This window comes from Dipodomys spectabilis, unplaced genomic scaffold (assembly GCF_019054845.1).
Source record: "Dipodomys spectabilis isolate Male_0828 unplaced genomic scaffold, ASM1905484v1 ptg000097l, whole genome shotgun sequence".
NCBI classification, from domain to species: domain Eukaryota; kingdom Metazoa; phylum Chordata; class Mammalia; order Rodentia; family Heteromyidae; genus Dipodomys; species Dipodomys spectabilis.
This window is the reverse complement of record NW_024870774.1, coordinates 4,015,770-4,037,941: the sequence shown is the minus strand read 5'-3', so window position 1 is coordinate 4,037,941 and position 22,172 is coordinate 4,015,770. Positions and strand designations below refer to the sequence as shown.

General features: G+C 45.5%; 1 protein-coding gene across 7 annotated transcripts in view; it reads right to left on the bottom strand.

Moving 5' to 3' along the window:
* Nucleotides 1-998: 998 nt before the first annotated feature.
* The window catches only part of Slc7a7 (solute carrier family 7 member 7), a 58,806-nt gene continuing 37,632 nt past the window's right edge, over nt 999-22,172 (bottom strand). For all 7 annotated transcript variants that reach the window (XM_042686367.1, XM_042686365.1, XM_042686368.1 and 4 more), the window contains 8 exons: nt 13,534-13,659; nt 11,843-11,987; nt 6,151-6,274; nt 5,811-5,914; nt 5,462-5,558; nt 2,539-2,688; nt 1,671-1,854; nt 999-1,466 (listed from right to left, as the gene is read on the bottom strand). In XM_042686367.1, coding sequence (XP_042542301.1) covers nt 1,363-1,466; nt 1,671-1,854; nt 2,539-2,688; nt 5,462-5,558; nt 5,811-5,914; nt 6,151-6,274; nt 11,843-11,987; nt 13,534-13,659 — 1,034 coding nt within the window. In that variant the 3' untranslated portion in view covers nt 999-1,362. The remainder of the gene's footprint in view (nt 1,467-1,670; nt 1,855-2,538; nt 2,689-5,461; nt 5,559-5,810; nt 5,915-6,150; nt 6,275-11,842; nt 11,988-13,533; nt 13,660-22,172) is intronic.

The window sequence follows — 22,172 nt, the reverse complement described above, 5'->3', positions numbered from 1 at the left end:
ACCACTGGCACCTGGCTCTTGGGAAATATTTTAATGTTTTAACCTGGCATTAAGTGCTTATATACTGCTACTCACAAATGTATTCTACCCACATTTTCATTGTAATCACAGACGTATAACTGGTAAGACTGTATAGTAATCATTTCTGTTTTCTTTATTCTTGTGAGGCTAAGGATCACAAACTCTTAAGCAAGGTCTCTGCCACCATCAGTTTCCATTCCCCAACCAAATAGCCACTTTGTTTTTGTTTAAAGAGCTTAAACTCGGGGCCTGGGCACTGTCCCTGAGGTGTTTTTTTGTTTGTTTGTTTTTTGTCAGTCATGGAGCTTGAAGTCTGGGCCTGGGCACTGTCCCTGAGCTCTTCATCTCAAGACTAGTGTTCTAGCACTTTGAGCCACAGTACCACTTCCAGTTTTCCAGTGGTTAATTGGAGGTAAGAGTCTCACTGGACTTTCTTGCCTGGGCTGACTTTGAAGCACAATCCTCAGATCTCAGCCTCCTGAGTAGCTAGGATTATAGGTGTGAGCCACTGGCACCTGGCTGTCCCTAAGCTTTTTTGTTCAAGTCTGGCTAGCTAGCATCGTAACAACTTGAGCCACAGCTCCACCTCTTGCTTTTTGGTTTTTTAATTGGAGATAAGAGTCTCACAAGCTTTCCTGCCTGTGCTGACTTCGAACTGTGATCCTCAGATCTCAGCCTCCTGAATAGCTAGAATTACAGACAGCCACCGGCGCCCAGCTCAATAACCACATTTCTTTACCCAAGATGACTGAGTGTAAAAATTTCTTTCAAAAACTGGACTTGCTCAGATTCTTAATGTTGGAGACGAAAAATGAGCAGTAAAACTTTTATGCAGTATGTAACATTGTAGTGCAAATGTCCTGTCCGTAAAGATGGCCTTACGCTTTTCAGCAGCTTGCCTGAGAATCAAAAATGGATTGCTTTTCAACTGTTTTCTAAGCTAATGGGAGCCATCTAGTAAGCCACTTATACCATAGGAACATAACCCTTTTATTGTCCAGCATCTGTGACAGTTCCACATCTCTAAAGGAGACAAGTTTGGAGCAGTGTTGGCCCTTGTAAAGGAAAAGAATGGGTAGGCCCATCAGAGGTGCTATCAAACCAAGCCTGCCCATGACACGCTCACCCAGCAGTCTGTTTTATCATCCCTTTACAAAGTCTGGATCGATATGTAGAAAAATAAATAAATTACTTTTCATCTCTAAAGAGCAAGTTCAAAGGCTGAAGCTGCCTAAACCAGGCTTCTGGACAAGTCTCCAAAGAAGTGAGCTTTCCTTGTTTTCTCCCTTCACTCCAGCCAAGAAGTCCCAGCTTTCCACATGTCAGGATTCCAGATGGTATTTAATTAGACTTGGGATCTTGTTGCTTGGGCATCTCTCCATCTTCCAAATCCATTTCTGCAGCAACTGACATACATAGGATCTGGAGGTACTGTGTGGTAGATGCTACAAAGAGAGGTTTGAGTCAAAACAGAGATGAGGTCAGATAGGCTGAGTTAAGTGGCACTGAATGTGACTTGGCCTGAAGGATATGATTCAGTTAAGCCATAGGGTCAACAAGAATGGGTAAGGGCAGAGGTGACTGGGGAGCCTAGATTTGCATAAAACAGGCTTTCTGTGTAGCTGAGCTGACTGGAGGATCGGGCTTACCCACAATCTTTCGGAGGCAAACAGGTCGTTTGTGTTCTGGCACTCTGATGATGAGGAAGTAGAAGGGCAAGCCTGAGAGGGCAATGCCAATGCCGATGAGGGAGTTGATGGTGTCACTATAAAGTGGAACAGCTACCAGGAAGATGGTACAGAGACAGAAGACAATGGGGAAGAAGAGGCTGAGCTAAGGGCACAGGAAATAACAGTTAGCTTAGGATTCTCAACACAGTAACTCCACCTCCCATAAAGATCAGAGGTCTGAAGAGCTGGGGGAGTCATTCTTTGATAGAACACCCCATCCACTTAGCATACAACCATCATCTAGTCCCAAAGGTTTCTGTGGTGCTAGGATCACACATGGCCTAACAGAGCTGTATGCCCAACACGGCTATTGTCATTTGTTTGCTTTGGAGCTGGTATTGGGGCTTGAATTCAGAGCCTCCCACTCCCTCTTGCCTCTTTTGCTCAAGGCTAGTGCTCTACCACTTCATCCACACCTCCACTTCCAGCTTTTTGTTGGTTAACTGAAAAGTCTCAGATTTTTCTGCCTGGGCTAGGGTTCAGACCAGGATCCTCAGATCTCAGACTCCTGAGTGTCTAGGATTATAGGCATGAACGAACCACCAGCACCTGCTCACTTCGTTTTTTTTCCAGATAAGGTCTTGATGCCGTAGCTCAGGCTGGCCTCAAACTCTAAAGCCCAAAGTGGCCTCAAATTCATGATCCTCCTGCCTCAGCCTCCCAAGTGCTGGGATTACAGGCATGGACCACCATGTCTTTGTCTGGGCCAGGCAAAGATTTCTGCATAAACTATTTTGTAAGATCTGTAGCAGCAGCCCTAGCTGTCCCACATAGAATGGTAAGATACCTTGAGGGGGCGAGGTCGATCAGGCTCCTTCCAGCGCAGGTAAAGCTGACCCACAATAGAAAGCCCCACAAAGAACCAGTAGCTGAAGCTGTAATAGTTGATGAGCTGGAAGATGTCCTCCACACACAAGTAGATCAATGCCATGATACCCTGTAGACACAGGCCCAAGTCAGCCACAGGACCTCTGTTACTCAAGGTGCTTTTTAGTTCCCTTTATTCCCCACAAGCCGTTGACCAGCCCTCCCTGGTCAAGTCCTGAGTCTCCTTTTCAGTCCATTTTTCAAAACTTTACCAAGCTAACCCTCTGCAACACAACCCAAAACATTCCCTAAAAAAGTCTTCAGCAGGGGCTGGAAATAGGGCTTAGTGGTAGAGTGCTCACCTAGCATGCATAAATCCCTAGATTCAATTCCTCAGCACCATATAAACAAAAAGTGGGAAGTGGTGCTGTGGCTCAAATGGTAGAGCGCCTTGAGCAAAAGAAGCTCAAGGACAGTGCCTAGGCCCTGAGTTCAAACCCCAAGACTGGCAAAAAAAAAAAGTATTCAGCAGGGGCTGGAAAGGTGGCTTAATGGTAGAGTGCTTGCCTAGCATGCACAAAACCCTGGGTTCAATTCCTCAATACCACATAAACAAAAAACCAGAAGTGGTACTGTGGCTCAAGTGGTAGAGTTCTTTTTTATTTTTTTAGGGGGGTTCCGGTCATGGAGCCTGAACTCTGGGCCTGGGCGCTGTCCTTCAGCTCTTTAGCTCAAGGCTAGTGCTCTACCACTTGAGCCACAGCGCCACTTCTGGCTTTTTTCTTTTTTTGCTTATGTGGTGCTGAGAAATCGAACCCAGGACCCCAGGCATGCAAGGCAAGAGCTCTACCACTGAGCCACCTTCCCACTTTTTTTTTCTTTTTTTAAGTGGTAGAGTTCTAACCTTGAGCAAAAAGAAACTTGGGGATGGTGCTCAGGCCCTGAGTTCAAGCCCCAGGACTGACAGAAACAAAAACCAAAAACAAAAGTCTTCAGCAGCTAGGTGTTGGTGGCTAATGACTAATCCTAGCTAAGGAGGCTAAGATCTGAAGATCAAAGTTCAAAACCAGCTTAGCAGACAAATTCCAGAGACATCTCCAATTCACTAGTAAAGCTAAAGGTGGAGGCATGGTTCAGGCAGGAGAATGCCAGCCTTGGGAGGGGGGGGTTGGGCAGGGAGGGATGGACAAGAGACTGAGACCCTGAGTACCAAAAACAAATCTTTGGGCTGGGAAAGTTGCTCAGTGGTAGAGTGCTTGCCTTGCATGCATGAGGCCCTGGGTTCGATTCCTCAGCACCACATAAGCAAAAAGAAAAAAGCCAGAAGTGGTGCTGTGGCTCAAGTGGTAGAGTGCTAGCCTTGAGCTGAAGAGCTAAGGGGCAGCACCCAGGCCCAGAGTTCAGGCCCCCTGACCAGACCCAAAAATAAATAAATAAACAAAAACAAATCTTTTGTATATCCTCTCCATAATGACTCCAGTTGAAATTTTGAGCACTTTCTCCAACTTAACTCCACATACTTTGCTACAAGATGTTGTGATGCTATTCATCTTAGGCCCCTATCTTTACAATCTTAACCTTCAAAATCTCTTTCAAGCGGGTGCCGGTGGCTCACGCCTGTAATTCTAGCTACTCAGGAAGATGAGATCTAAAGATCGTGGTTCAAAGCCAGCCTGGGCTGGCTTTTATCTCCAATAAACCACCAGAAAACCAGAAGTGGCACTGTAATTCAAGGTAGAGCACTTGCCTTGAGCGAAGAGCTGAGGGACAGCACCCAGGCCCAGAGTTCAAGGCCCACCACCGACCAAAAAAAAAAATCTCTTTCAAGTACACTCCCTCCATGAGTCTTTCAGTCACCCTGTGTCCCTACAAGAAATGATCATGTCTTGTACTTAAGGCACAATTAGTCAGTCTTAACAATTCATCATTCCCATGTCTTCTGTGCACTTTATACCTTGGCACTCCTTAGAAAAGTTACATTCTGTCAGGAGCACTGCAGCATGCAGCACAGTGCCATGTACATTGTGGGTATTCCATCATTCCATCAATAGTTTTGCTTTGTACCAGTATTAGGCCTTGGACTCAGGGTTTGGATGCTGTCCCTGAGCTAGTGCTCTACCATTTGAGCCACAGCTCCACTTCGGGCTTTTTTGCTGGAGATGATCTCATGGACTTCTTGCCCAGGCTGGGCTTCCAACCATGGTCCTCAGATCTCTGAGTAGTTAGGATTAAGGTGTGAGCCATCAGAACCCAGCTCCTCCCCCCCCCTTTTTTTTTTGGAGGGGGCAGGGATCAGTCATGGGGCTTGAGCTTGGGCTGGATGCTGTTCTTGAACTTTTCTGCTCAAGATTAGCACTCTTCCACTTTACACCACAGCTCCAATTCTGTCTTTTTGGTGGTTAACTGGAGATAAGAGTATCCACTTGGGTTGGCTTAGGAATCTTGATCCTCAGATCTCAGCCTCCTGAGGAGCTAGGATTACAGACATGAGCCACCTGCATCCAGCTTATTCCAGCCATTTTGGGGGGGAGTGGGGGGCATGTCAGTCGTGGAGCTTGAAATCTGGGCCTGGGCACTGTCCCTCAGCTCTTCAGCTCAAGACAAGCATTCTACCACTTGAGCCACAGTGCCACTTTGGTTTTCTGGTGGTTAATTGGAGATAAGAGTCTTAGGGACCTTCCTACTCAGGCTGGCTTTGAGCCGGAATCCTCAGATGTCAGCCTCCTCAGTAGCTAGGATTATAGGTGTGAGCCACCAGTGCCTGGCCACCCAGCCATTTCTAACAATAGTTTTTCTATCAGAATCCTCCCTAGGGCTTTCAGGAAGCAAAAACAGCCACATATACTACTGCTACTAAAGTTCCTCCGCATCTGGCTTTCTAGCTTGGCCTTGAGATCACTCACATTGAAGAGCAGAGAAGGCACAGGTGTGAACCGCTGGACATGTATCATGCAGATGGCATCAGGAAGATGGCCTTCTCTCGAGCCCACAAAGAAAAGCCTATTTAGATAAGAAATGCTGAGTAAACGGGGAGACATGGTTCACTTGCCACAATTCCCTCCCTCTCTGTCATCCCTTCTGCATAAGCCTGTGGAATACAGAATGGAATTCTGTATTGAGTACAGTCTTGACAACTACATGCTACTCATGGGAACAATAAAAGAAATCTTAGGGTAGCACAGGTGAATTCCACCATCTCCTAATGTAGCTCTTCATACAACCCACCCTGCCAACAAAAGATGAAAATCTTACCTAGAAGCAGCCACAATGGAGGCATTGAGGCCACCAAAGCAAGATAATGCAACTGCCAGTGGAATTGTCCAATTGAATATTCCAAAAATCTGGTCTGCAAAAGTCTACAGAAAAGGTAGAGAAGTCATTAGCAGGGCCTAAAAGGGGTGAAAGGCATGAATAAGATACATATCTATTCAAGTTCTCCCTCTCTTGTAGTAAAGGTAACAGAACTTCCTTGCAAACTCAGTATGCTAGGTGTACTCAAGGCTATCTACCTCCTTTCTGGGAAGAGCTAGGATTATTCCCAGAAGCCCACAGTGTGCCCTCAAGCTCCTCCTGCTAGTGAAAATCTTTTTACCACAGCAACAGCATCACTGGCCAAGATGTCCTTCATCTCTAGCACGGTGTAATAGGCCACGTTGGTCAAGAGGTAGATAATGGTGACAACAGGCATGGAAATGCCAATGGAGAGAGGCAGATTCCTAAACCAAACAGAACAAAGGATGCATTAGTCTTACAGTTACATCCCTGCCTTACTCAGGTCATGGGACTTGAACTCTGGGCCTGGGCACTGTCCCTCAGCTCTTCAGCGCAAGGCTAGCGCTCTAACACTTGAGCCACAGTGCTCACTTCCAGCTTTTTCTGGTTATGTGGTTATGTGGTGCTGAGGAATCGAACCCAGGGCCTCAAGCATGCGAGGCAAGCACTCTACCACTAAGCCACCTTCCCAGCCCCCCACTAAAATGCTGATGCATTTCCCCAGTTCCTTTGTCTCTGAGTTTGTGTTGGCTAAGGCTCTGAACTCTTAGGAACTAAAGAGCATGAGGGACAAAGGCCAATCAAAAAAAGAGAAAGGATTCCAGACACCAGTAGTTCACACCTATAATCCTCGCTATTCAAGAGGCTGAGATCTGAGGATTGCAGTTTTCAAAGCCAGTCTGGGCAGGAAAATCCATGAGACTCTAACCTCCAATTAATTACCAAAAAGCTGGAAGTGGAACTGTGGCTCAAATGGTAGAGTACTAGCCTTGAGCGGAAAGGCTCAGAGACACTGTCCAGGCCCTATAAGCCTCAAGACTGGCACCAAGGGCTGGGAAGGTGGCTTAGTGGTGGAGTGCTTGCCTAGCATGCATGAAGCCCTAGGTTAATTCTTCAGTACCACATAAACAGAAAAAGCTGAAAGTAGTTCTGTGGCTCAAATGGTAGAGTACTATCCTTGAGCAAAAGAAGCTCAGGACAGTGCCCAGGCCCTGAGTTCAAGCCCCAACACTGGCAAAAAAAAAAAAAAAAAAGAAGACAACACACACACAAAAAAAAATTTGGTAGGTCGTAAGGCTTGAATTCTGGGCACTGTCTCTGAGCTCTTTAGATCAAGACTAGCGCTCTACCACTTGAGCCACAGTGCCACTTCCAGTTTTCTGGTGGTTAATTGGAGATAAGTGTCTCAAGGACTTTTCTGCCTGGGCTGGCTTTGAACTGAAATCCTCAGATCTCAGCCTCCTGAGTAGCTAGGATTACAGGTGTGAGCCACTGGCACCTGGCCAAAAAAAAAAAAAATTTAAGAAAGGGTCAGGCACCAGTACTTTAAACCTATAATCCTAACTACCAAAGTAGCTAAGATCTGGGGATTCTGGTTTGAACCCAGCCAGGGCAGGAAAGTCTGTAAGATTGTTATTTCTAATTAACTAGCAAAAAAAAAAAATTTAAGTGAAGGTTATGATTCAAATGGTAGAGTACCAGCTTTGAGTAAGAAAGCTAAAGGACAGGGGCTGGGAAGATGGCTCAGTGGTAGAGCGCTTGCCTTGCATGCCTGAGGCCCTGGGTTCGATTCCTCAGCACCACATAAGCAAAATGAAAAAAGCTGGAAGTGGCGCTGTGGCTCAAGTGGTTGAGTGCTAGCCTTGAGCTGAAGAGCTGAGGGACAGCGCCCAGGCCCAGAGTTCAGGCCCCACGACCGGACCCAAAAAAAAAAAAAGAAAGCTAAAGGACAGCACCCAGGCCCTGGCCTTAGTTCAACCCTCAGTACTGCTGAGGAGAGAAGAGAGAGAGGAGAAAGGAGGGGGAGGTGGGGGGGGGGGGGGAGAGAGAGAGAAAGAGAAAGAGAGGGAGAGGGGATCACAGCATGAAAACAACCTGGAAGATTAGATGAGACTGGTTTTATTTTTATATCCAAAGCTCTCTTAGTATCAGAACTACTCTAAGATCATCAACCCTGGAAATTTTGTCTTAAGACTAGAAATAATAGATAGGGGACAGAAAAAAACAATGGAAGGGGTGACACCGATCAAGATGTATTAAACTCATAAATTGACATGCTGAATTGAAACCCCTTTAACTACTTAAAGATAATTTTAAAAAAGACTAAGAAACATAATAAGAAATAACAAAAGCAAGTTGTGAAATCTAAAAGCTTCAGAGAATAAACTAGACCTTCAGTAGGAAGAGCAGTATGTATTGTCATGTCCCGTGTGTGTGTGTGTGTGTGTGTGTGTGTGTATGTGCGCGCACGCGCGCACGTATGAACACAAGCAACCTGGGAGGTGATTCCACCCACCCCTTGATCAGTTTTAGAACATAAGACATCATTCTAAATAGTGGCCAAGAGCAAGAACTCTCAAGGTCCCTCTAGCCTAAAAGCATCATGAACTTTAAAAACAACCTGCAGAGAGATTTCAAGAGAGGTGAAGGGGGAAGGCCCTCTTCTATTATTCACCTTCTGTCCAGTAGGTGGAAGCACCATTCAGACCTGGGCCTGCCTCTACTATCCCAGCGCTCATTGGTGCAACACCAACTTTTTTTGGTGTACTAAGAGTGCTCTTTGGTTCTTAAAGCCAAAGGAGTTGATTGGAATATAGTTGTTATTCTCTTAAAAATTCTTAAAATTGTGGTCCCTGTCAAATCTTAGTTTCAGAATCATGATATTTTGGAGCCAGGAAAAGAGCCCTAGAGATCCTATAACTGAGTATCCTCAATTTCAAGAAAGATAAAAGGCATTGCAAAAAAGGCAGGGCAATTCCCTCAAGGTCATCCAACAAATCAGTGGAAAGACAAACTCCAGGCACCTTGTCCTTCTACAGGACAAGGCAAATCAGAGTAACTGAAGAGTGATGCACTTGAATGACTAAAGCTGTACCACACAGTCAGAAGGAATTAAGTTAGCAAGATATCCTAATGGAAACCTAAGGAGGTTTCTGAAAGTCTGTGACCTAACTTTATTGTCAATTGGCTAGGATGGGTGAAAGATTTATCAAGGAAAAAAAATAATCTGTGTGTGTGTGCTAGTACTGAGGCTTGACTCAGGATCTTGAGCTCATTTGACCTTTTCATTCAAGCCTGGCATTCTATTATTTGAGCCACACTTCCACTTCTGACTTTTGGTGGTTAACTGGAGATAAAAATCATGAACTTTTCTTCCCAGGCTGGCTTCAAACCACAGTCCTCAGATTTTAGCCTCTTAAGTAGCTAGGATTATAGGCATGAGCCATCAGTGCCCAGCAAGAAAAGAATTTAATTTTGCTTTGTTTTTGTTTTTTGGTTGGTCATGGGGCTTGAACTCTGGGCCTGGGCGCTGTCCCTCCACTCTTCAGCTCAAGGCTAGCACACTGCCACTTGAACCACAGGGCCACTTCCAGTTTTCTGGTGGTTAATTGGAGGTAAGAGTTTCACGGACTTTCCTGCCTGAGCTGGTTTTGAACCAAGATCCTGAAGTCTCAGCCTCCTAAGTAGCTAGAATTACAGATGTGAGCCACCAGTGCCTGGCTTTTTTAATTTTTTTTTTTTTTTTTTTTTTGTCCGTTGTGGGGCTTGAACTCTGGGCCTGGGCGCTGTCCCTCAGCTCTTCAGCTCAAGGCCAGCGCTCTACCACTTGAGCTACAGTGCCACTTCCGGTTTTCTGGTGGCTTATTGGAGATAGGAATCTCACGTTCTCTCCTGCCCGGGCTGGCTTTGAACCGAGATCCTCAGATCTCAGCCTCCTGAGTAGCTAGGATTACAGGCGTGAGCCACCAGCGCCCGGCTCTTTTTTAATTTTTTAATTGTTATTATAAAGGTGATATACAGAGGGGTTACAGTTACATAAGTCAGATAAGGAGTACCTTTCTTTTTGCACAATGTCTCTCCTCACCCTCCCCCCCCCCAGTGAAAAAAAATTTTTGAAATTATACATCAACATGATTGATATACTTTACTTGCATGGATAAAAAAAAAGAACAATGAAACCTGCTGGAATTGCTTTCAAAAGGAAAAGTAGAATGGGTGAGAGAGATCAAAGAGGCGAGGTTGATCAACATTGTTTACACATATGGAAATGTCACAATGAAACCCTCCTTGTACAACTAATGCAAGGTAAAAATAAAACATGCAGAAGCATATACAACCTGCTTTAATTAATGCATGCACGCATGCATGCATGAAAGAATATTTGAAAATTCCTTTTAATGAAAAATTCATAGCCAGTTACCCGTTGCTCATACCTGTAATCCAACTCAGACTGAGAGCAAGATCACAGTTTTAAGACAGTCTTATGAGGGAAAAGTCTAAGAGACTCCACCTCCAATTAACCAGCAAAAAGCAGAACTGATAGGCAGTGATGGTTGATAACTGTAATCCTAGCTACTCAGGAGGCTGAGATCTGAGGATCAAAGTTTGAAGCCAGCTCAGATAGAAAATTCTATGAGACTCTTCTTTTTTTTTTTTTTTTTTTTTCCTTTTGCCAGTCCTGAAGCTTGAACTCAGGGCCTATGCACTGTCCCTGAGCTTCTTTTGCTCATTGTTAGGACTCTACCACTGAGCCACAGTGCCACTTCTAACTTTTTCTGTTTATGTGATCAGTACTGAGGGCCTCATGCTTGCTAAGCAAGTACTCTACCACTAAGTCACATTCTCCCCCAATGAAATTCTTATCTCCAATATAACCAGCAAAAAGCTGGAAGCAAAGCTGCAGCTCAAATGGTAGCACGCTAGCCTTAAGCAAAGAAGTTGAGGGACAGAACCTAATCTCTGAGTTCAAGCCCCAGAAATGACATACACCACACACACACACACACACACACACACACACACACACACACAAAGCAACAACAACAAAGGCGGGCACTGGTGACTCACACCTATAATCCTAGCTACTGAGATCTAAGGATCCCGGTTCAAAGCCAGCCCAGGTAGGAAAGTCCTTGAGACTCTTGTCTCTAATAAAACACCAGAAAAATCAGAGGTGGCACTGTGCCTCAAGTGGTAGAGTGCTAGCCTTGAGCTGAAGAGCTGAGGGACAGTGCCCAGGCCCAGAGTTAAGCCCCAGGACTGACAAAAAAAAAAGAAGACATACGTCAACTAATAGAGTGCTAGCTGAACAATGAAGCTGAGCAAGTTCAGAGGTATGAATTCAAACTACAGTACTAGCATACACAAAAAAAGGACTTTGCAAGACAGGCCCAAGAAAGCTCAGTTCGCTGGGCACCGGTGGCTCACTCCTGTAATCCTAGCTATTCAGAAGGCTGAGATATGAGGATCGCTGTTCAAAGCCAGCCCGGGCAGGAAAGTCCGAGAAACTCTTTTTTTTTTTTTTTTTTTTTTTGGGGGGGGGGTCTGGTCGTGGGGCCTGAACTCTGGGCCTGGGCGCTGTCCCTCAGCTCTTCAGCTCAAGGTTAGCGCTCTACCACTTGAGACACAGTGCCACTTCTGCCTTTTTTTGCTTATGTGGTGCTGAGGAATAGAATAGGACCTCATGCATGCAAGGCAAGCACTCTACCACTGAGCCACCTTCCCAGCCCTCCATGAAACTCTTATCTCCAATAAACCATTAGAAAACCACAAGTGGCGCTGTGACTTAAGGGTAGAGTGCTTGCCTTGAGCTGAAGAGCACAAGGACAGCACCCAAGCCAAGTTCAAGCCTCAGTTCAGTTCCTGAGATACTGGGCAAATTCAATCTGGGCCTTAGCCCTCCCATTTATGGAAATTATGCTGATGAAATTATACCAGAGGCAGCAGCCACACAGTAGGAGTTTAACTTAATGGATATCGTTGCTATGGAAAATCAGCAGTGAGGTACCTACCTCTCAGGGTTCTTGATCTCTTCAGTGACATAGTTGAGGGTGTCCCAGCCAGAGTAGGAGAACAGAGCTGAGTACAATGCCAGGGCAATGTCACCCATTGCAAATGATGAACCCTCAAAGGAGTTCTCAAAGTTAGCGGAGGCTCCTAGAACCCAAGAACAATGGAAAGCAGAGGATTAGTGGCCTGCTCCCCCAACCCTGAGATGATCCAATAGAGAAGTGGAATACAGGGCTGGGAAGGTGGCTCAGTGGAAGAGCGCTTGCTTTGCATGCATGAGGCCTTGGGTTCGATTCCTCAGCACCACATAAACAGAAAAAAAAAGCCAGAAGTGGCGCTGTGGCTCCAGTGGTAGAGCACTAGCCTTGAGCTGAAGAGCTGAGGGACAGCGCCCAGGCCCAGAGTTCAGGCCCCATGACCGGACCCAAAAAACAAAGAGAAAGAGAGAGAGAGAGAGAGAGAAAGAAAGAAAGAAAGAAAGTAGAATACAGTGATGAAACAGGTAAATGGCTTAGAACACCTCTAATAGGAGAGTACAGTGAAAGAAAGGAACAGAAGACAGGCCAGGATGGAATAATGGGATCCTAACAGGAAAACCCAGGTAGCATGCACGTGAGTGCATGCTTTCGCATAGAGGGGCGGGGGGCGGGGGGGGGGGGGGGGGGGGGAGTGTATTGGGCTTGAACTCAGGGCCTGGGCACTGTCCTTTAGCTTTTTTGTTCAAGGCTAGCACTCTACAACTTGAGCCACACCTCCACCTCCAGGTTTCTGGTAGTTAACTGGAGATAATAGTGTCACAGACCTTCCTGCCTGGGCTAGCTTCAAACTGGGATCCTCAGATGTCAGAGTCCTGAGTAGCTAGAATTATAGACCCACACAAACTCCTAGTGGCTTTCCAAGATAATTAACAACCACAGAACAGAAGGGCCAGAGAACAGGAGCAGTATTCTGTCTGCTCTCCAGGATGCCTGGGTCCTGTCCCCTTTATACTAGCCAGGGGTAGACACAGGGCAGAGGAAAGTTAGGCCTCAGTATGCCCATCCAGGTCAACAGAGTGATTGTAGGGTAAATTCATAGCTGGAAACTAGCAAGGAGGTCATTTCTGACCTTACCCACTTCCAAGGGCAGAAAGGTCAAACTAATATCCCTGACAGCAATCTCTAACAGCCAATTCCCTGAACATGTCTGGCAGCCTCTTTGCTAAGACACCTCTTAGCTAAAGGACAGACTGCCTAGTTATAAATTTCAGCCTCCCTACACTAGGAACTTAGCCAAGAGACTTGATTCTGTAGCCAATTTCCTGGCTGGTAAAAAAGGGAAAAATAAGGTCAGGTGTTCAGTGGCCAATGTCTGTAATCCTAGTTACTCAGGAGGTTGAGATCTGAGAACAGCAGTTCAAAGCCAGCTGGGACAGATAGGTATCTAAGACTCTTATTTCCAAATAGTCAGTAAAAAGCTCAGAAGTGGGGGTGACTCAAGTGGTAGAGCACCAGCCTTCAGTGGGAAAAGCTTAGCACAAGACCTTCAATTCATGCCCCAATAGCAGCTCACACACAAAAACGGAATAATGTTAATAATAATAATAATAAGGCCTACTAAATAAGGATCTTGGGACACCCAGATTAAATAAGGGACAAAGTATGTATGAATGTGATCCACCAAAAAAAAATGCATAACAAATGTTATTTCTTACCCTGGCCAAGTCTAACAATGCCTGCAATGATAACAGCAATCAGCGCCACTACTTTAGCATATGTGAAGAAATCTTGCACCATGGTTCCCCACTTGACATAGGCACAGTTAACGAAGGTTAAAAGACCTGAAAGGAAAATAACATCAGTTGGTGCCTGACACTTCCCACTCAGAGAGCCTCAGACTCCCAAGCAATTTTTTTTTGGGGGGTCGGTGATGGGGCTTGAACTCTGGGCCTGGGCACTGTCCCTCAGCTCTTCAGCTCAAGGCAAGTGCTCTACCAATTGAGCCACAGCACCACTTCCAGTTCTCTGGTGGCTTATTGGAGTCTCATGGATCGTGCCTGGGTTGGCATTGAACCATGATCCTCAGATCTCAACCCCCTGAATAACTAGGATTACAGGCATGAGTCACCGGCAATTTTTAAATCCAAGATCACTCACCAACATAGACCCTTCGGCCTAAATCAGCTTATGTATTTGGTCTCTGCCCTGCTCTGCCTCACAGTATCTTCACCATTTCCATTCACAGGGCACTTGCTGGACACACAACTTCACCCCAGCCCAAGCCCCCAACTCTTTATATGGAAAGACACAAAAGAGCAATAATCTTAAAATACTCAGGAAGATGAGATCTGAGGATCATGGTTGAAAGCCAGCCTGGGCAGGAAAATCCACGGGACTGTTATCTCCAATTAACCATCAAAAAAGCCTGAAGTGGAGCTGTAGCTCAAATGGTAAGAGTGCAAAAGAAAAAAAGCTTAGGGACAGTACCCAGTCCCTGAGTTCAAGGCCCAGGACTGGCACAATAAAAATAAAATACAGGCACTAGGAGTTTTGGCTCCATGATATTAACCTTGAGGAATCCTGTTGTGATTTATCCAGGGTCTGGGCCAGCAGGTCAGGGCAGAAGGTCAAGGACTAGGATGGAGGCCAGTGCCTGCCAACTTAGATGCTTGTTTTGAGCCTGCAAAAATTCTTACAGCTAAGAGCAGTTCTTGTAGAATGAAAACAAGGCATTTCTCCTGATTGAACAATGCAGAAGCAAGAGCTATACACATTCCTCACATCCTTGTACTCTGGAGTACAGTCAATCCCTTTACCTGGGTGAGCTGCAGTAAAATTCATAGTTCACCTTTAGAGCCAGGTTCTTAACAAGGCCTGAAATTCTCTAGCCAATTGTTAATATGTCTGAGTATATACACTTGTCTATTAAAAGATTCTCTATCTTTCATCAAAATCTCAAGAGAAAGCCGAGTGCCAGTGGCTCACACTTGTAACCCTAGCTGAGGCTGAGATCTGAGGATCGTGGTTCAAAGCCAGCCTGGGCAGGAAAAGTCTGTGAGACTCTTATCTCCAATTAACTACCAGAAGTGGGACTGTAGCTCAAGTGGCAGAGGGCTTGCTCATCTTGAGATGAAGAGCATAGGGACAGTGCCCAAGCCCAGAATTCAAGCCCCACAACTGACCAAAAAAAAAAAAAAAAAAGATCCTCAAGAGGAGGGGCCAGGCATGTATACTCATACCTGTAATCATAGCAAGTTGGGAGGCAGACATAAGGAGGATCATGGTTCAAGGACAGCCCAAGCAAAAAGTTATGAGACTCCATCTCAACAAACAATGCCTCAGTGATTCCAGCCAAGCAAAAGCAGTATATAGGAGGATCATAATCTGAGGCTGCCCTAGATAAAAAACAAGATGGATGCCAGTGGCTCACACCTGTAATTCTAGCTACTCAGGAGGCTGAGATCTGAGGATCACGGTTCAAAGTCAGCTCTGGCAAGAAAGTCCAGTGAGACTCTTATCTCCAATAAACCACTCAGAAAACCAGAAGTGGTGCTATGGCTCAAGTGGTAGAGTGCTAGCCTTGAGCTGAAGAGCTGAGGGACAGCGCCCAGGCCCAGAGTTCAAGCCCCACAAAAAAAAAAAAAAAAAACCACAAATGACTAGTATAACTCAAGTGGTAGAAAGCCTACCTAGAAAGCATGAGGGGGAAAAAATCTCAGAGAAGGGACTACAGTGTAGCTCTGTGGTAGATCATATGCTTAGCAAGTCTGAGGTCCTGGGTTCAAACCCTAACACCAAAAAATAAAAATCATCTCCAAGAAATCCATTAACTTCATTACTCCTTTCCCCCAGAAAAGTTATACTCCATTATTTTAGAAGTTCAAGAAGGGAAGCCCATAGATGGAAGCCAGTCAGAAGAAAAACTTTTAGGTTCATTCCAAGTCTCTCAGCCCCTTTGTCAACTGTAGGCAAGTCCATGCACACAGCTACCCCAGGCGGCATGGTAAGCCACTTCATGGCTCCTCCCTCAGTTCAGCAACTGAAACACCATGCATAGTGGTACCAACCTGGAATCGCAATTCAAAGCCAACCAGAGCAAAGTGTTAACAAGATACCCCTCTCCTATCTCAACTACAAAGCCAGGTAAGGTGATATGTGCCTGCAATCCTAGCTATGGATGAAGATGATTATGGTCTCAGGCCCACATAGGGCAAAAGCAAGAGATCCTATCTAGTCTACTTCATTGTGAAAAGCAAGAAAAACTGGCCTCTGGGAACAGCTACTCTGCCTTCCACCCCCATTCTATTCCCGCCTACATTCTTTCCAGCTCTTCCTGAGAAGGGCACTCCAGTCCTATTCAAACACCTGCCATTCTGCCTAATAAACAAGACAATAAACAACTAAACCTTATCACAAGGCTTGGCAAAAATGCACCCACTGCTCTAGGCCATCCAGGTGCTAAGTTAATAATTAAAGACACAAGTGTACAGTCTCCCCAGGAATCCTACATGTCCAAAGGGCCTGTATCTTGCCCTCCACAAATCTGTCAGATATGTTGATTTTCCTCAGCTGAGGCTCAGCCAGTCATCCCTCCCTTACTACCTGGACTTCCACCTCCAGCAATTCAACAGTCTGCACTCCCCTTCTCCCCATATGTAACCTCTGCCCCGTAATTCCAGACTTGGCTGGTGGCTTGTGATGGCAATGCAAGCCAACCTTCCCACTCAAACATCCGGTGCAAGTGACATTGCTGTGTGCATCAACCCCTCATATGCATTCCAGCTTAGCCTGTGTGGTAACTGTGTGTCCCAACACTCAACTGGAATAGAACAGAAGGGACTAATGCTAGTTCACAATCAAGAATCTGAGCCAACCCAGTGCTGGTGGCTCACGCCTGTAATCCTAGCTACTCAGAAGGCTGAATTCTGAGGATGATGTTCAAAGCCAACTCAGGCAGCAAAGTTCAGGAGACTCTTTCTTACCTGCAATTACGCACATAAAAGGTCAGAAGTGGAGCTTTGACTTAACTGATAAGAGTGCTAGCCTAGAGCAAAAAAACTCAGAGACAATGCCCAGGCCCCCAGGACATACACACAAGGACGCGTGGACTGATGGACACACAGACGGACACACACACACACACACACACACACACACATATGCATGCACACGTATAAACAAGTCTGAACCAGACACCAGTGGCTCACTCCTATAATCCTAGTTACTCAAGAGGCTGAGATCTGTGGATCACAGTTCCAAGCCAGCCAGGGCAGCAAAGTCAGTGAGACTCTTATCTCCAATTAACCAGTAAAAACTGGAAATGGAGGTATGACACAAATAACAGCCAGCCAGCCTTGGGTGAAGAAGGGACAAAGCCTAAGCCCTGAGTTCAAACCCCAGTATTGACACACATGAAAAAAAGTCTGAAGCTAAAAACCATAGCATTCTCTTCTTAGATCTGCCCAAAGAAGAACTGGACAGAGAAAAGTAGGAACAACCAATCAATTTATTACCCTTTACTACAGCAATTTCTGCAATGAGGATATATATTTGGGGGTTCTTTCTGTTTTTTCTTTGGTGCCAGTACTTTGGGCTTAAACTGAGGGCTTGGATGCTGTCTCTGAGCTTTTTTTACTTATAGCTAGCACTCTACCACTTGAGCCACAGCTCCACTTCTGTTTTTTGGTCTCCTAAATAGCTATGACTATAAGAGGTTTTTTTCTGTTTTAATCCCTCCTGCTTCTCTACTTCCATACCCATCCGTAAGAATCCCTTCTCTAACCTCTATGCTTCTCCTTCCCCCCACCACTCTACCTTGATCTGTTCTTGGTATTGAGTACAGGGGCACAGTGTGAATGCAGCAGGAAATCCTACAGAAAGAAGCCAGGGAACAGAAGGAACTGCCTAAAGAGAGCTAGCCCTCACTCCCCAGAGCCCTGCTTCCTCCATAACCTACTGGCCACAGAATCAGGAAATGAATATGAGTGCTGTCCAAGCTGTTTATCCTCAGGCCAGCCAATACAGCTGACCAGGCACCAGTCAGCCAAGTGTACAGTTCTTCAAGAGGAGTCTAGAGCCGGGCGCTGGTGGCTCACGCCTGTAATCCTAGCTACTCAGGAGGCTGAGATCTGAGGATCGTGGTTCAAAGCCAGCCCGGGCAGGAGAGACCGTGAGACTCCTATCTCCAATAAACCACCAGAAAACCGGAAGTGGCGCTGTAGCTCAAGTGGTAGAGCGCTCGCCTTGAGCTGAAGAGCTGAGGGACAGCGCCCAGGCCCTGAGTTCAAGCCCCACGACGGACCAAAAAAAAAAAAAAAAAGAGGAGTCTAATCTCCTGCTTCAAAACAGGAGGGGACCACAGGCTCAGAATAATAGAGACTGATGCAAATTAATCTCAAAGATAGAGATGCTGTACCCTTCTAGCGCTTTGAGCATAGCTCAAAAGGTAGAGGACTTACTTGAGTTCAAACCCCTGTACTTCCAGAAAGACAAACAGAAACACAAAAACATACAGAGACAGAGATACCTCCAGGAGCCATTTAATCTCTACCCAACAGTAGGCCAAATCCTTAAGTGACCTTTAACCCTTGACCCAAATGCAGCTTCATTCTCGCTATAATCCCAGGAGGAAGAGGAGGGATGAAGATGAAGACATCTTAAGAGCTAAAAAGATGCTGCTAAATTGGATCATCAGACCAGATCCAGCCTATGGATCCTACACCCAGAAACTATCAGATGTGTTTGATCCAGAAAGAAACAATGCTAGCAGGTCCTCTGTGGATTGGTGCCCAAGTTTAGTTTAGATAACAAAGTAAACTAAACAGTTTCTGAAAAGAACATGAAATATACAATCCTTCCTGCACTGATAGCTTTAAACATGTAACACACAAAATTTAAAGAAAATACGGCTACTATTTAATCCATTTTCTACCTCAAATTCCCGGGGTCTATCTACAAACTCACAATACTGTATTAGACAACTTATCTTCTTTTATTTTTAGTGCCAGTCCTGGGGCTTGAACTCTGGTCCTAGGCACTGTCCCTAAGCTTTTGTGCTCAAGGCTAACCCTCTACCACTGGAGTCAGAGCTCCACATTCAGCTTTGTGTGCGTGTGTTTAATTGGAGATAAGAGCACAATGCAGCTGGTGGCTCACACTTATAATCCCAGCTACTCAGGAGGCTGAAATCTGAAGATCACAGTTCAAAACCAGCCCGAGCAGGAATCTCCGTGAGACTCTTATCTCCAATAAAACCACCAGAAAACTGAAAGTGGCGCTGTGGCTAAAGTGGTAGAGCACCAGCCTTGAGCTGAATTGCCGAGGGAAGTGCCCAGGCCCAGAGTTTAAGCCCCATACCAACAAAAAAATAAATAATTTTGGGCTGGGAAGGTGGCTCAGTGGTAGAGCGCTTGCCTTGCATGCCTGAGGCCCTGGGTTCGATTCCTCAGCACCACATAAGAAAAAAAAAGCCGGAAGTGGCGCTGTGGCTCAAGTGGTAGAGCGCTAGCCTTGAGCTGAAGAGCTGAGGGACAGTGCCCAGGCCCAGAGTTCAGGCCCCACGACCAGACCAAAAAAAAAATAGTTAAAAAAAAATAATAAAATAAATAAATAAATAATTTTTTAAAAATACATACACATACATATTAATTGGAGATAAGAGTCTCATGGACTTTCCTGCCTGGGTTGGTTTCAAATTGTGATCCTCAGATTTCAGCCTCCTGAGTAGCTAGGATTACAGATATGAGCCACCAACGGTACCTGGCTAACTTATGCCTTTTTATTTTTTATTTTTTTGCCAGTCATGGGGCTTGAACTCTGAGCCTAGGTGCTGTCCTTTAGTTCTTCAGCTCAAGGTAAGTGCTATGTCTCTTGAGCCATAGCACCACTTCTGGTTTTCTGGTAGTTAATTGGAGATAAGTCTCACAGCCTTTCCTGCCCGGGCTGGCTTTGAACTGCAATGCTCAGATCTCAGCCTCCTGAGTAGCTAGGATTACAGGTGTAAGCCACTGGTGCCCAGTGGCTCACATTTTTTTTTTAAGGAGACTTTAACTCTTCTTTCCACTAATCCAAAGCTTCTGCCCATAACTTCTAGCTAACAGTCTTGGGCTTCTCTGGGGCTGCAGATACTCAAGCCCCCTTCCAGCTGGTGCTGCTTCTTAGCGCAGATTAGTTTCTCTGCCTCCTTTAAGATGCAAGCTCACTTTCTTCAACCCTTTGTGAGGCGAATATGACTTCTCCACCACTGACTCCCCTCTGCATTCACCCCTAACCCCAATCAGAGTTTCCCTGGAGAAGGAAGAATCTACACAGAAAACGTCAATGCTGTAGACAGCAGTCTCATTCTGAGCTCATTAACTACCACTCCTTTTCTTCCCACCTCAAACTGATGAGCTCTTCCTTCCTCACTTCCTTCTGAGTCAGCCTAACCTCAAATTCTCAATCCTCCTACCTTAAGTCTTTGGACTGCTGAGATTACAAGACCAGTTCCCAGTGCCAATTTCTTCCTTTCTTTTTATTTTTTTTTTAGTACTGGGGCTTAAACTCAGTGCCTTGCACTCTCACTTGGCTTTTCTGCTCAAGATTAGTATTCTACCACTTGAGCCATACCTCCACTTTTGGCATTTTGCTGATTTATTGGAGATAAGAGTCTAGCTTCAAACTTGGATCCTCTGATCTCAGCCTCTTGAGGAATATAGGTGTGAGTCACCAGCACCCAACTCCAATGCCAATTTCTTGATATGGGTTTTGGTGACCCCCCCCCCCCATGTGTGTTCACTTGGAGAAAATTCACTGTATCACACTTGATATTTGTGCATGAATCTTTTTTTTTTGTCCGGTCATGGGGCCTGAACTCTGGGCCTGGGCGCTGTCCCTCAGCTCTTCAGCTCAAGGCTAGCACTCTACCACTTGAGCCACAGCGCCACTTCCGGCTTTTTTCTTTTTGCTTATGTGGTGCTGAGGAATCGAACCCAGGGCCTCAGGCATGCAAGGCAAGCGCTCTACCACTGAGCCACCTTCCCAGCCCCTTGTGCATGAATCTTTCTGTGCATTATGCTATGGGTAGCAGACGTCAGGAGGATTGTCATTTAAGGCCAGCTTACATAAGAAGAAAAGATGGGCATAGTGTGTCCCCAATATCCCAACTATGTAGGATGAATCCAGTCTAGGCCAGCAAAAAAGCAAGACACTGAGGCTTTTGCTAGTGGCTCAGGCCTGTAATCCTAACTACTCAGAAGGCTGAGATCTGAGGATTACAGTTCAAAGTGAGCCTGAGCTGGAAAGCCTGTCAGATTCTTCTCTTCCATTAACTCAAAAAAATCTGGAAGCGGAGCTGTGGCCCAAGTGGTAGAGTATCAGTTTTAAGCAGAAAAGCTCAGGGACAGCGCCTCAGCCCTGAATTCAAGCCCTAGAACTGTCACAAAAAAAAAAAAAAAAAGCAAGACTCTATCTCAGAAATATCCAGATCAGGGCTAGGAAGGTGGCTCAGTGGTAGAGTGCTTGCTTGCATGCATGAGGCCCTGGGTTCAATTCTTTAGCACCACATAAGCAGAAAAAGCCAGAAATGGAGCTATGGCTCAAGTGGTAGAGTACTAGCCTTGAGCTGAAGAGCTGAGGGACAGCACCCAGGCCTAGAGTTCAGGCCCACGACCAACCAAAAAAAAAAAAAAAAATCCAGATCAAAGAGTGTTAAAAGCATGGGTCAAATAGGAGGACACCTGTTTAGCAAACACAAGAACTTGAGTCCAACCTCCAGTACCACCAAAAAAAAGGAATTTTCATTACTGAACCCCAAAATGAGGTTAATTTAGTATGTCTTGATTTAGTGGCTACATACAGTGATCTCCCTTTCTTTTCTTCATATTTTGCTAACTAGATGAAGATGATGATGATGATGATCTTATATTAGTTATATAGGCTAACCAGTCTTCCCCCCTTCTCTCCCCATCATTACTGAGGCTTGAACTGAGGGCCTCACACTCTCACTTGCCTTTTTTGTTCAAAACTGGTACTCTACCTCTTGAGTCACTGTTCCACTTCCAGTATTTGTTGGTTAATTGGAGATAACAGTCTCTGGACATTTCTTCCCAGGCTGGCTTCAAACAATAATCCTCATATCTCAGCCTTCACAGTATCCAGGATTATGGGTATGAGCCTATGGATTAACTAGTCTTAACGAACAAGTCTAGAACTTAGGCAAGAATCAACTCCAATTTATCAGTCCAGCATGTTTAGAAACCACCTTTTTCAGAAAGCTATCAGTTGTAATTGGTAGAACAATCCTCCTCACTCCCACAAAATGTCCACATCCAAATGCCTGAAATGTGTGAGCCATTCACCAGGGAGAATGAAGGCT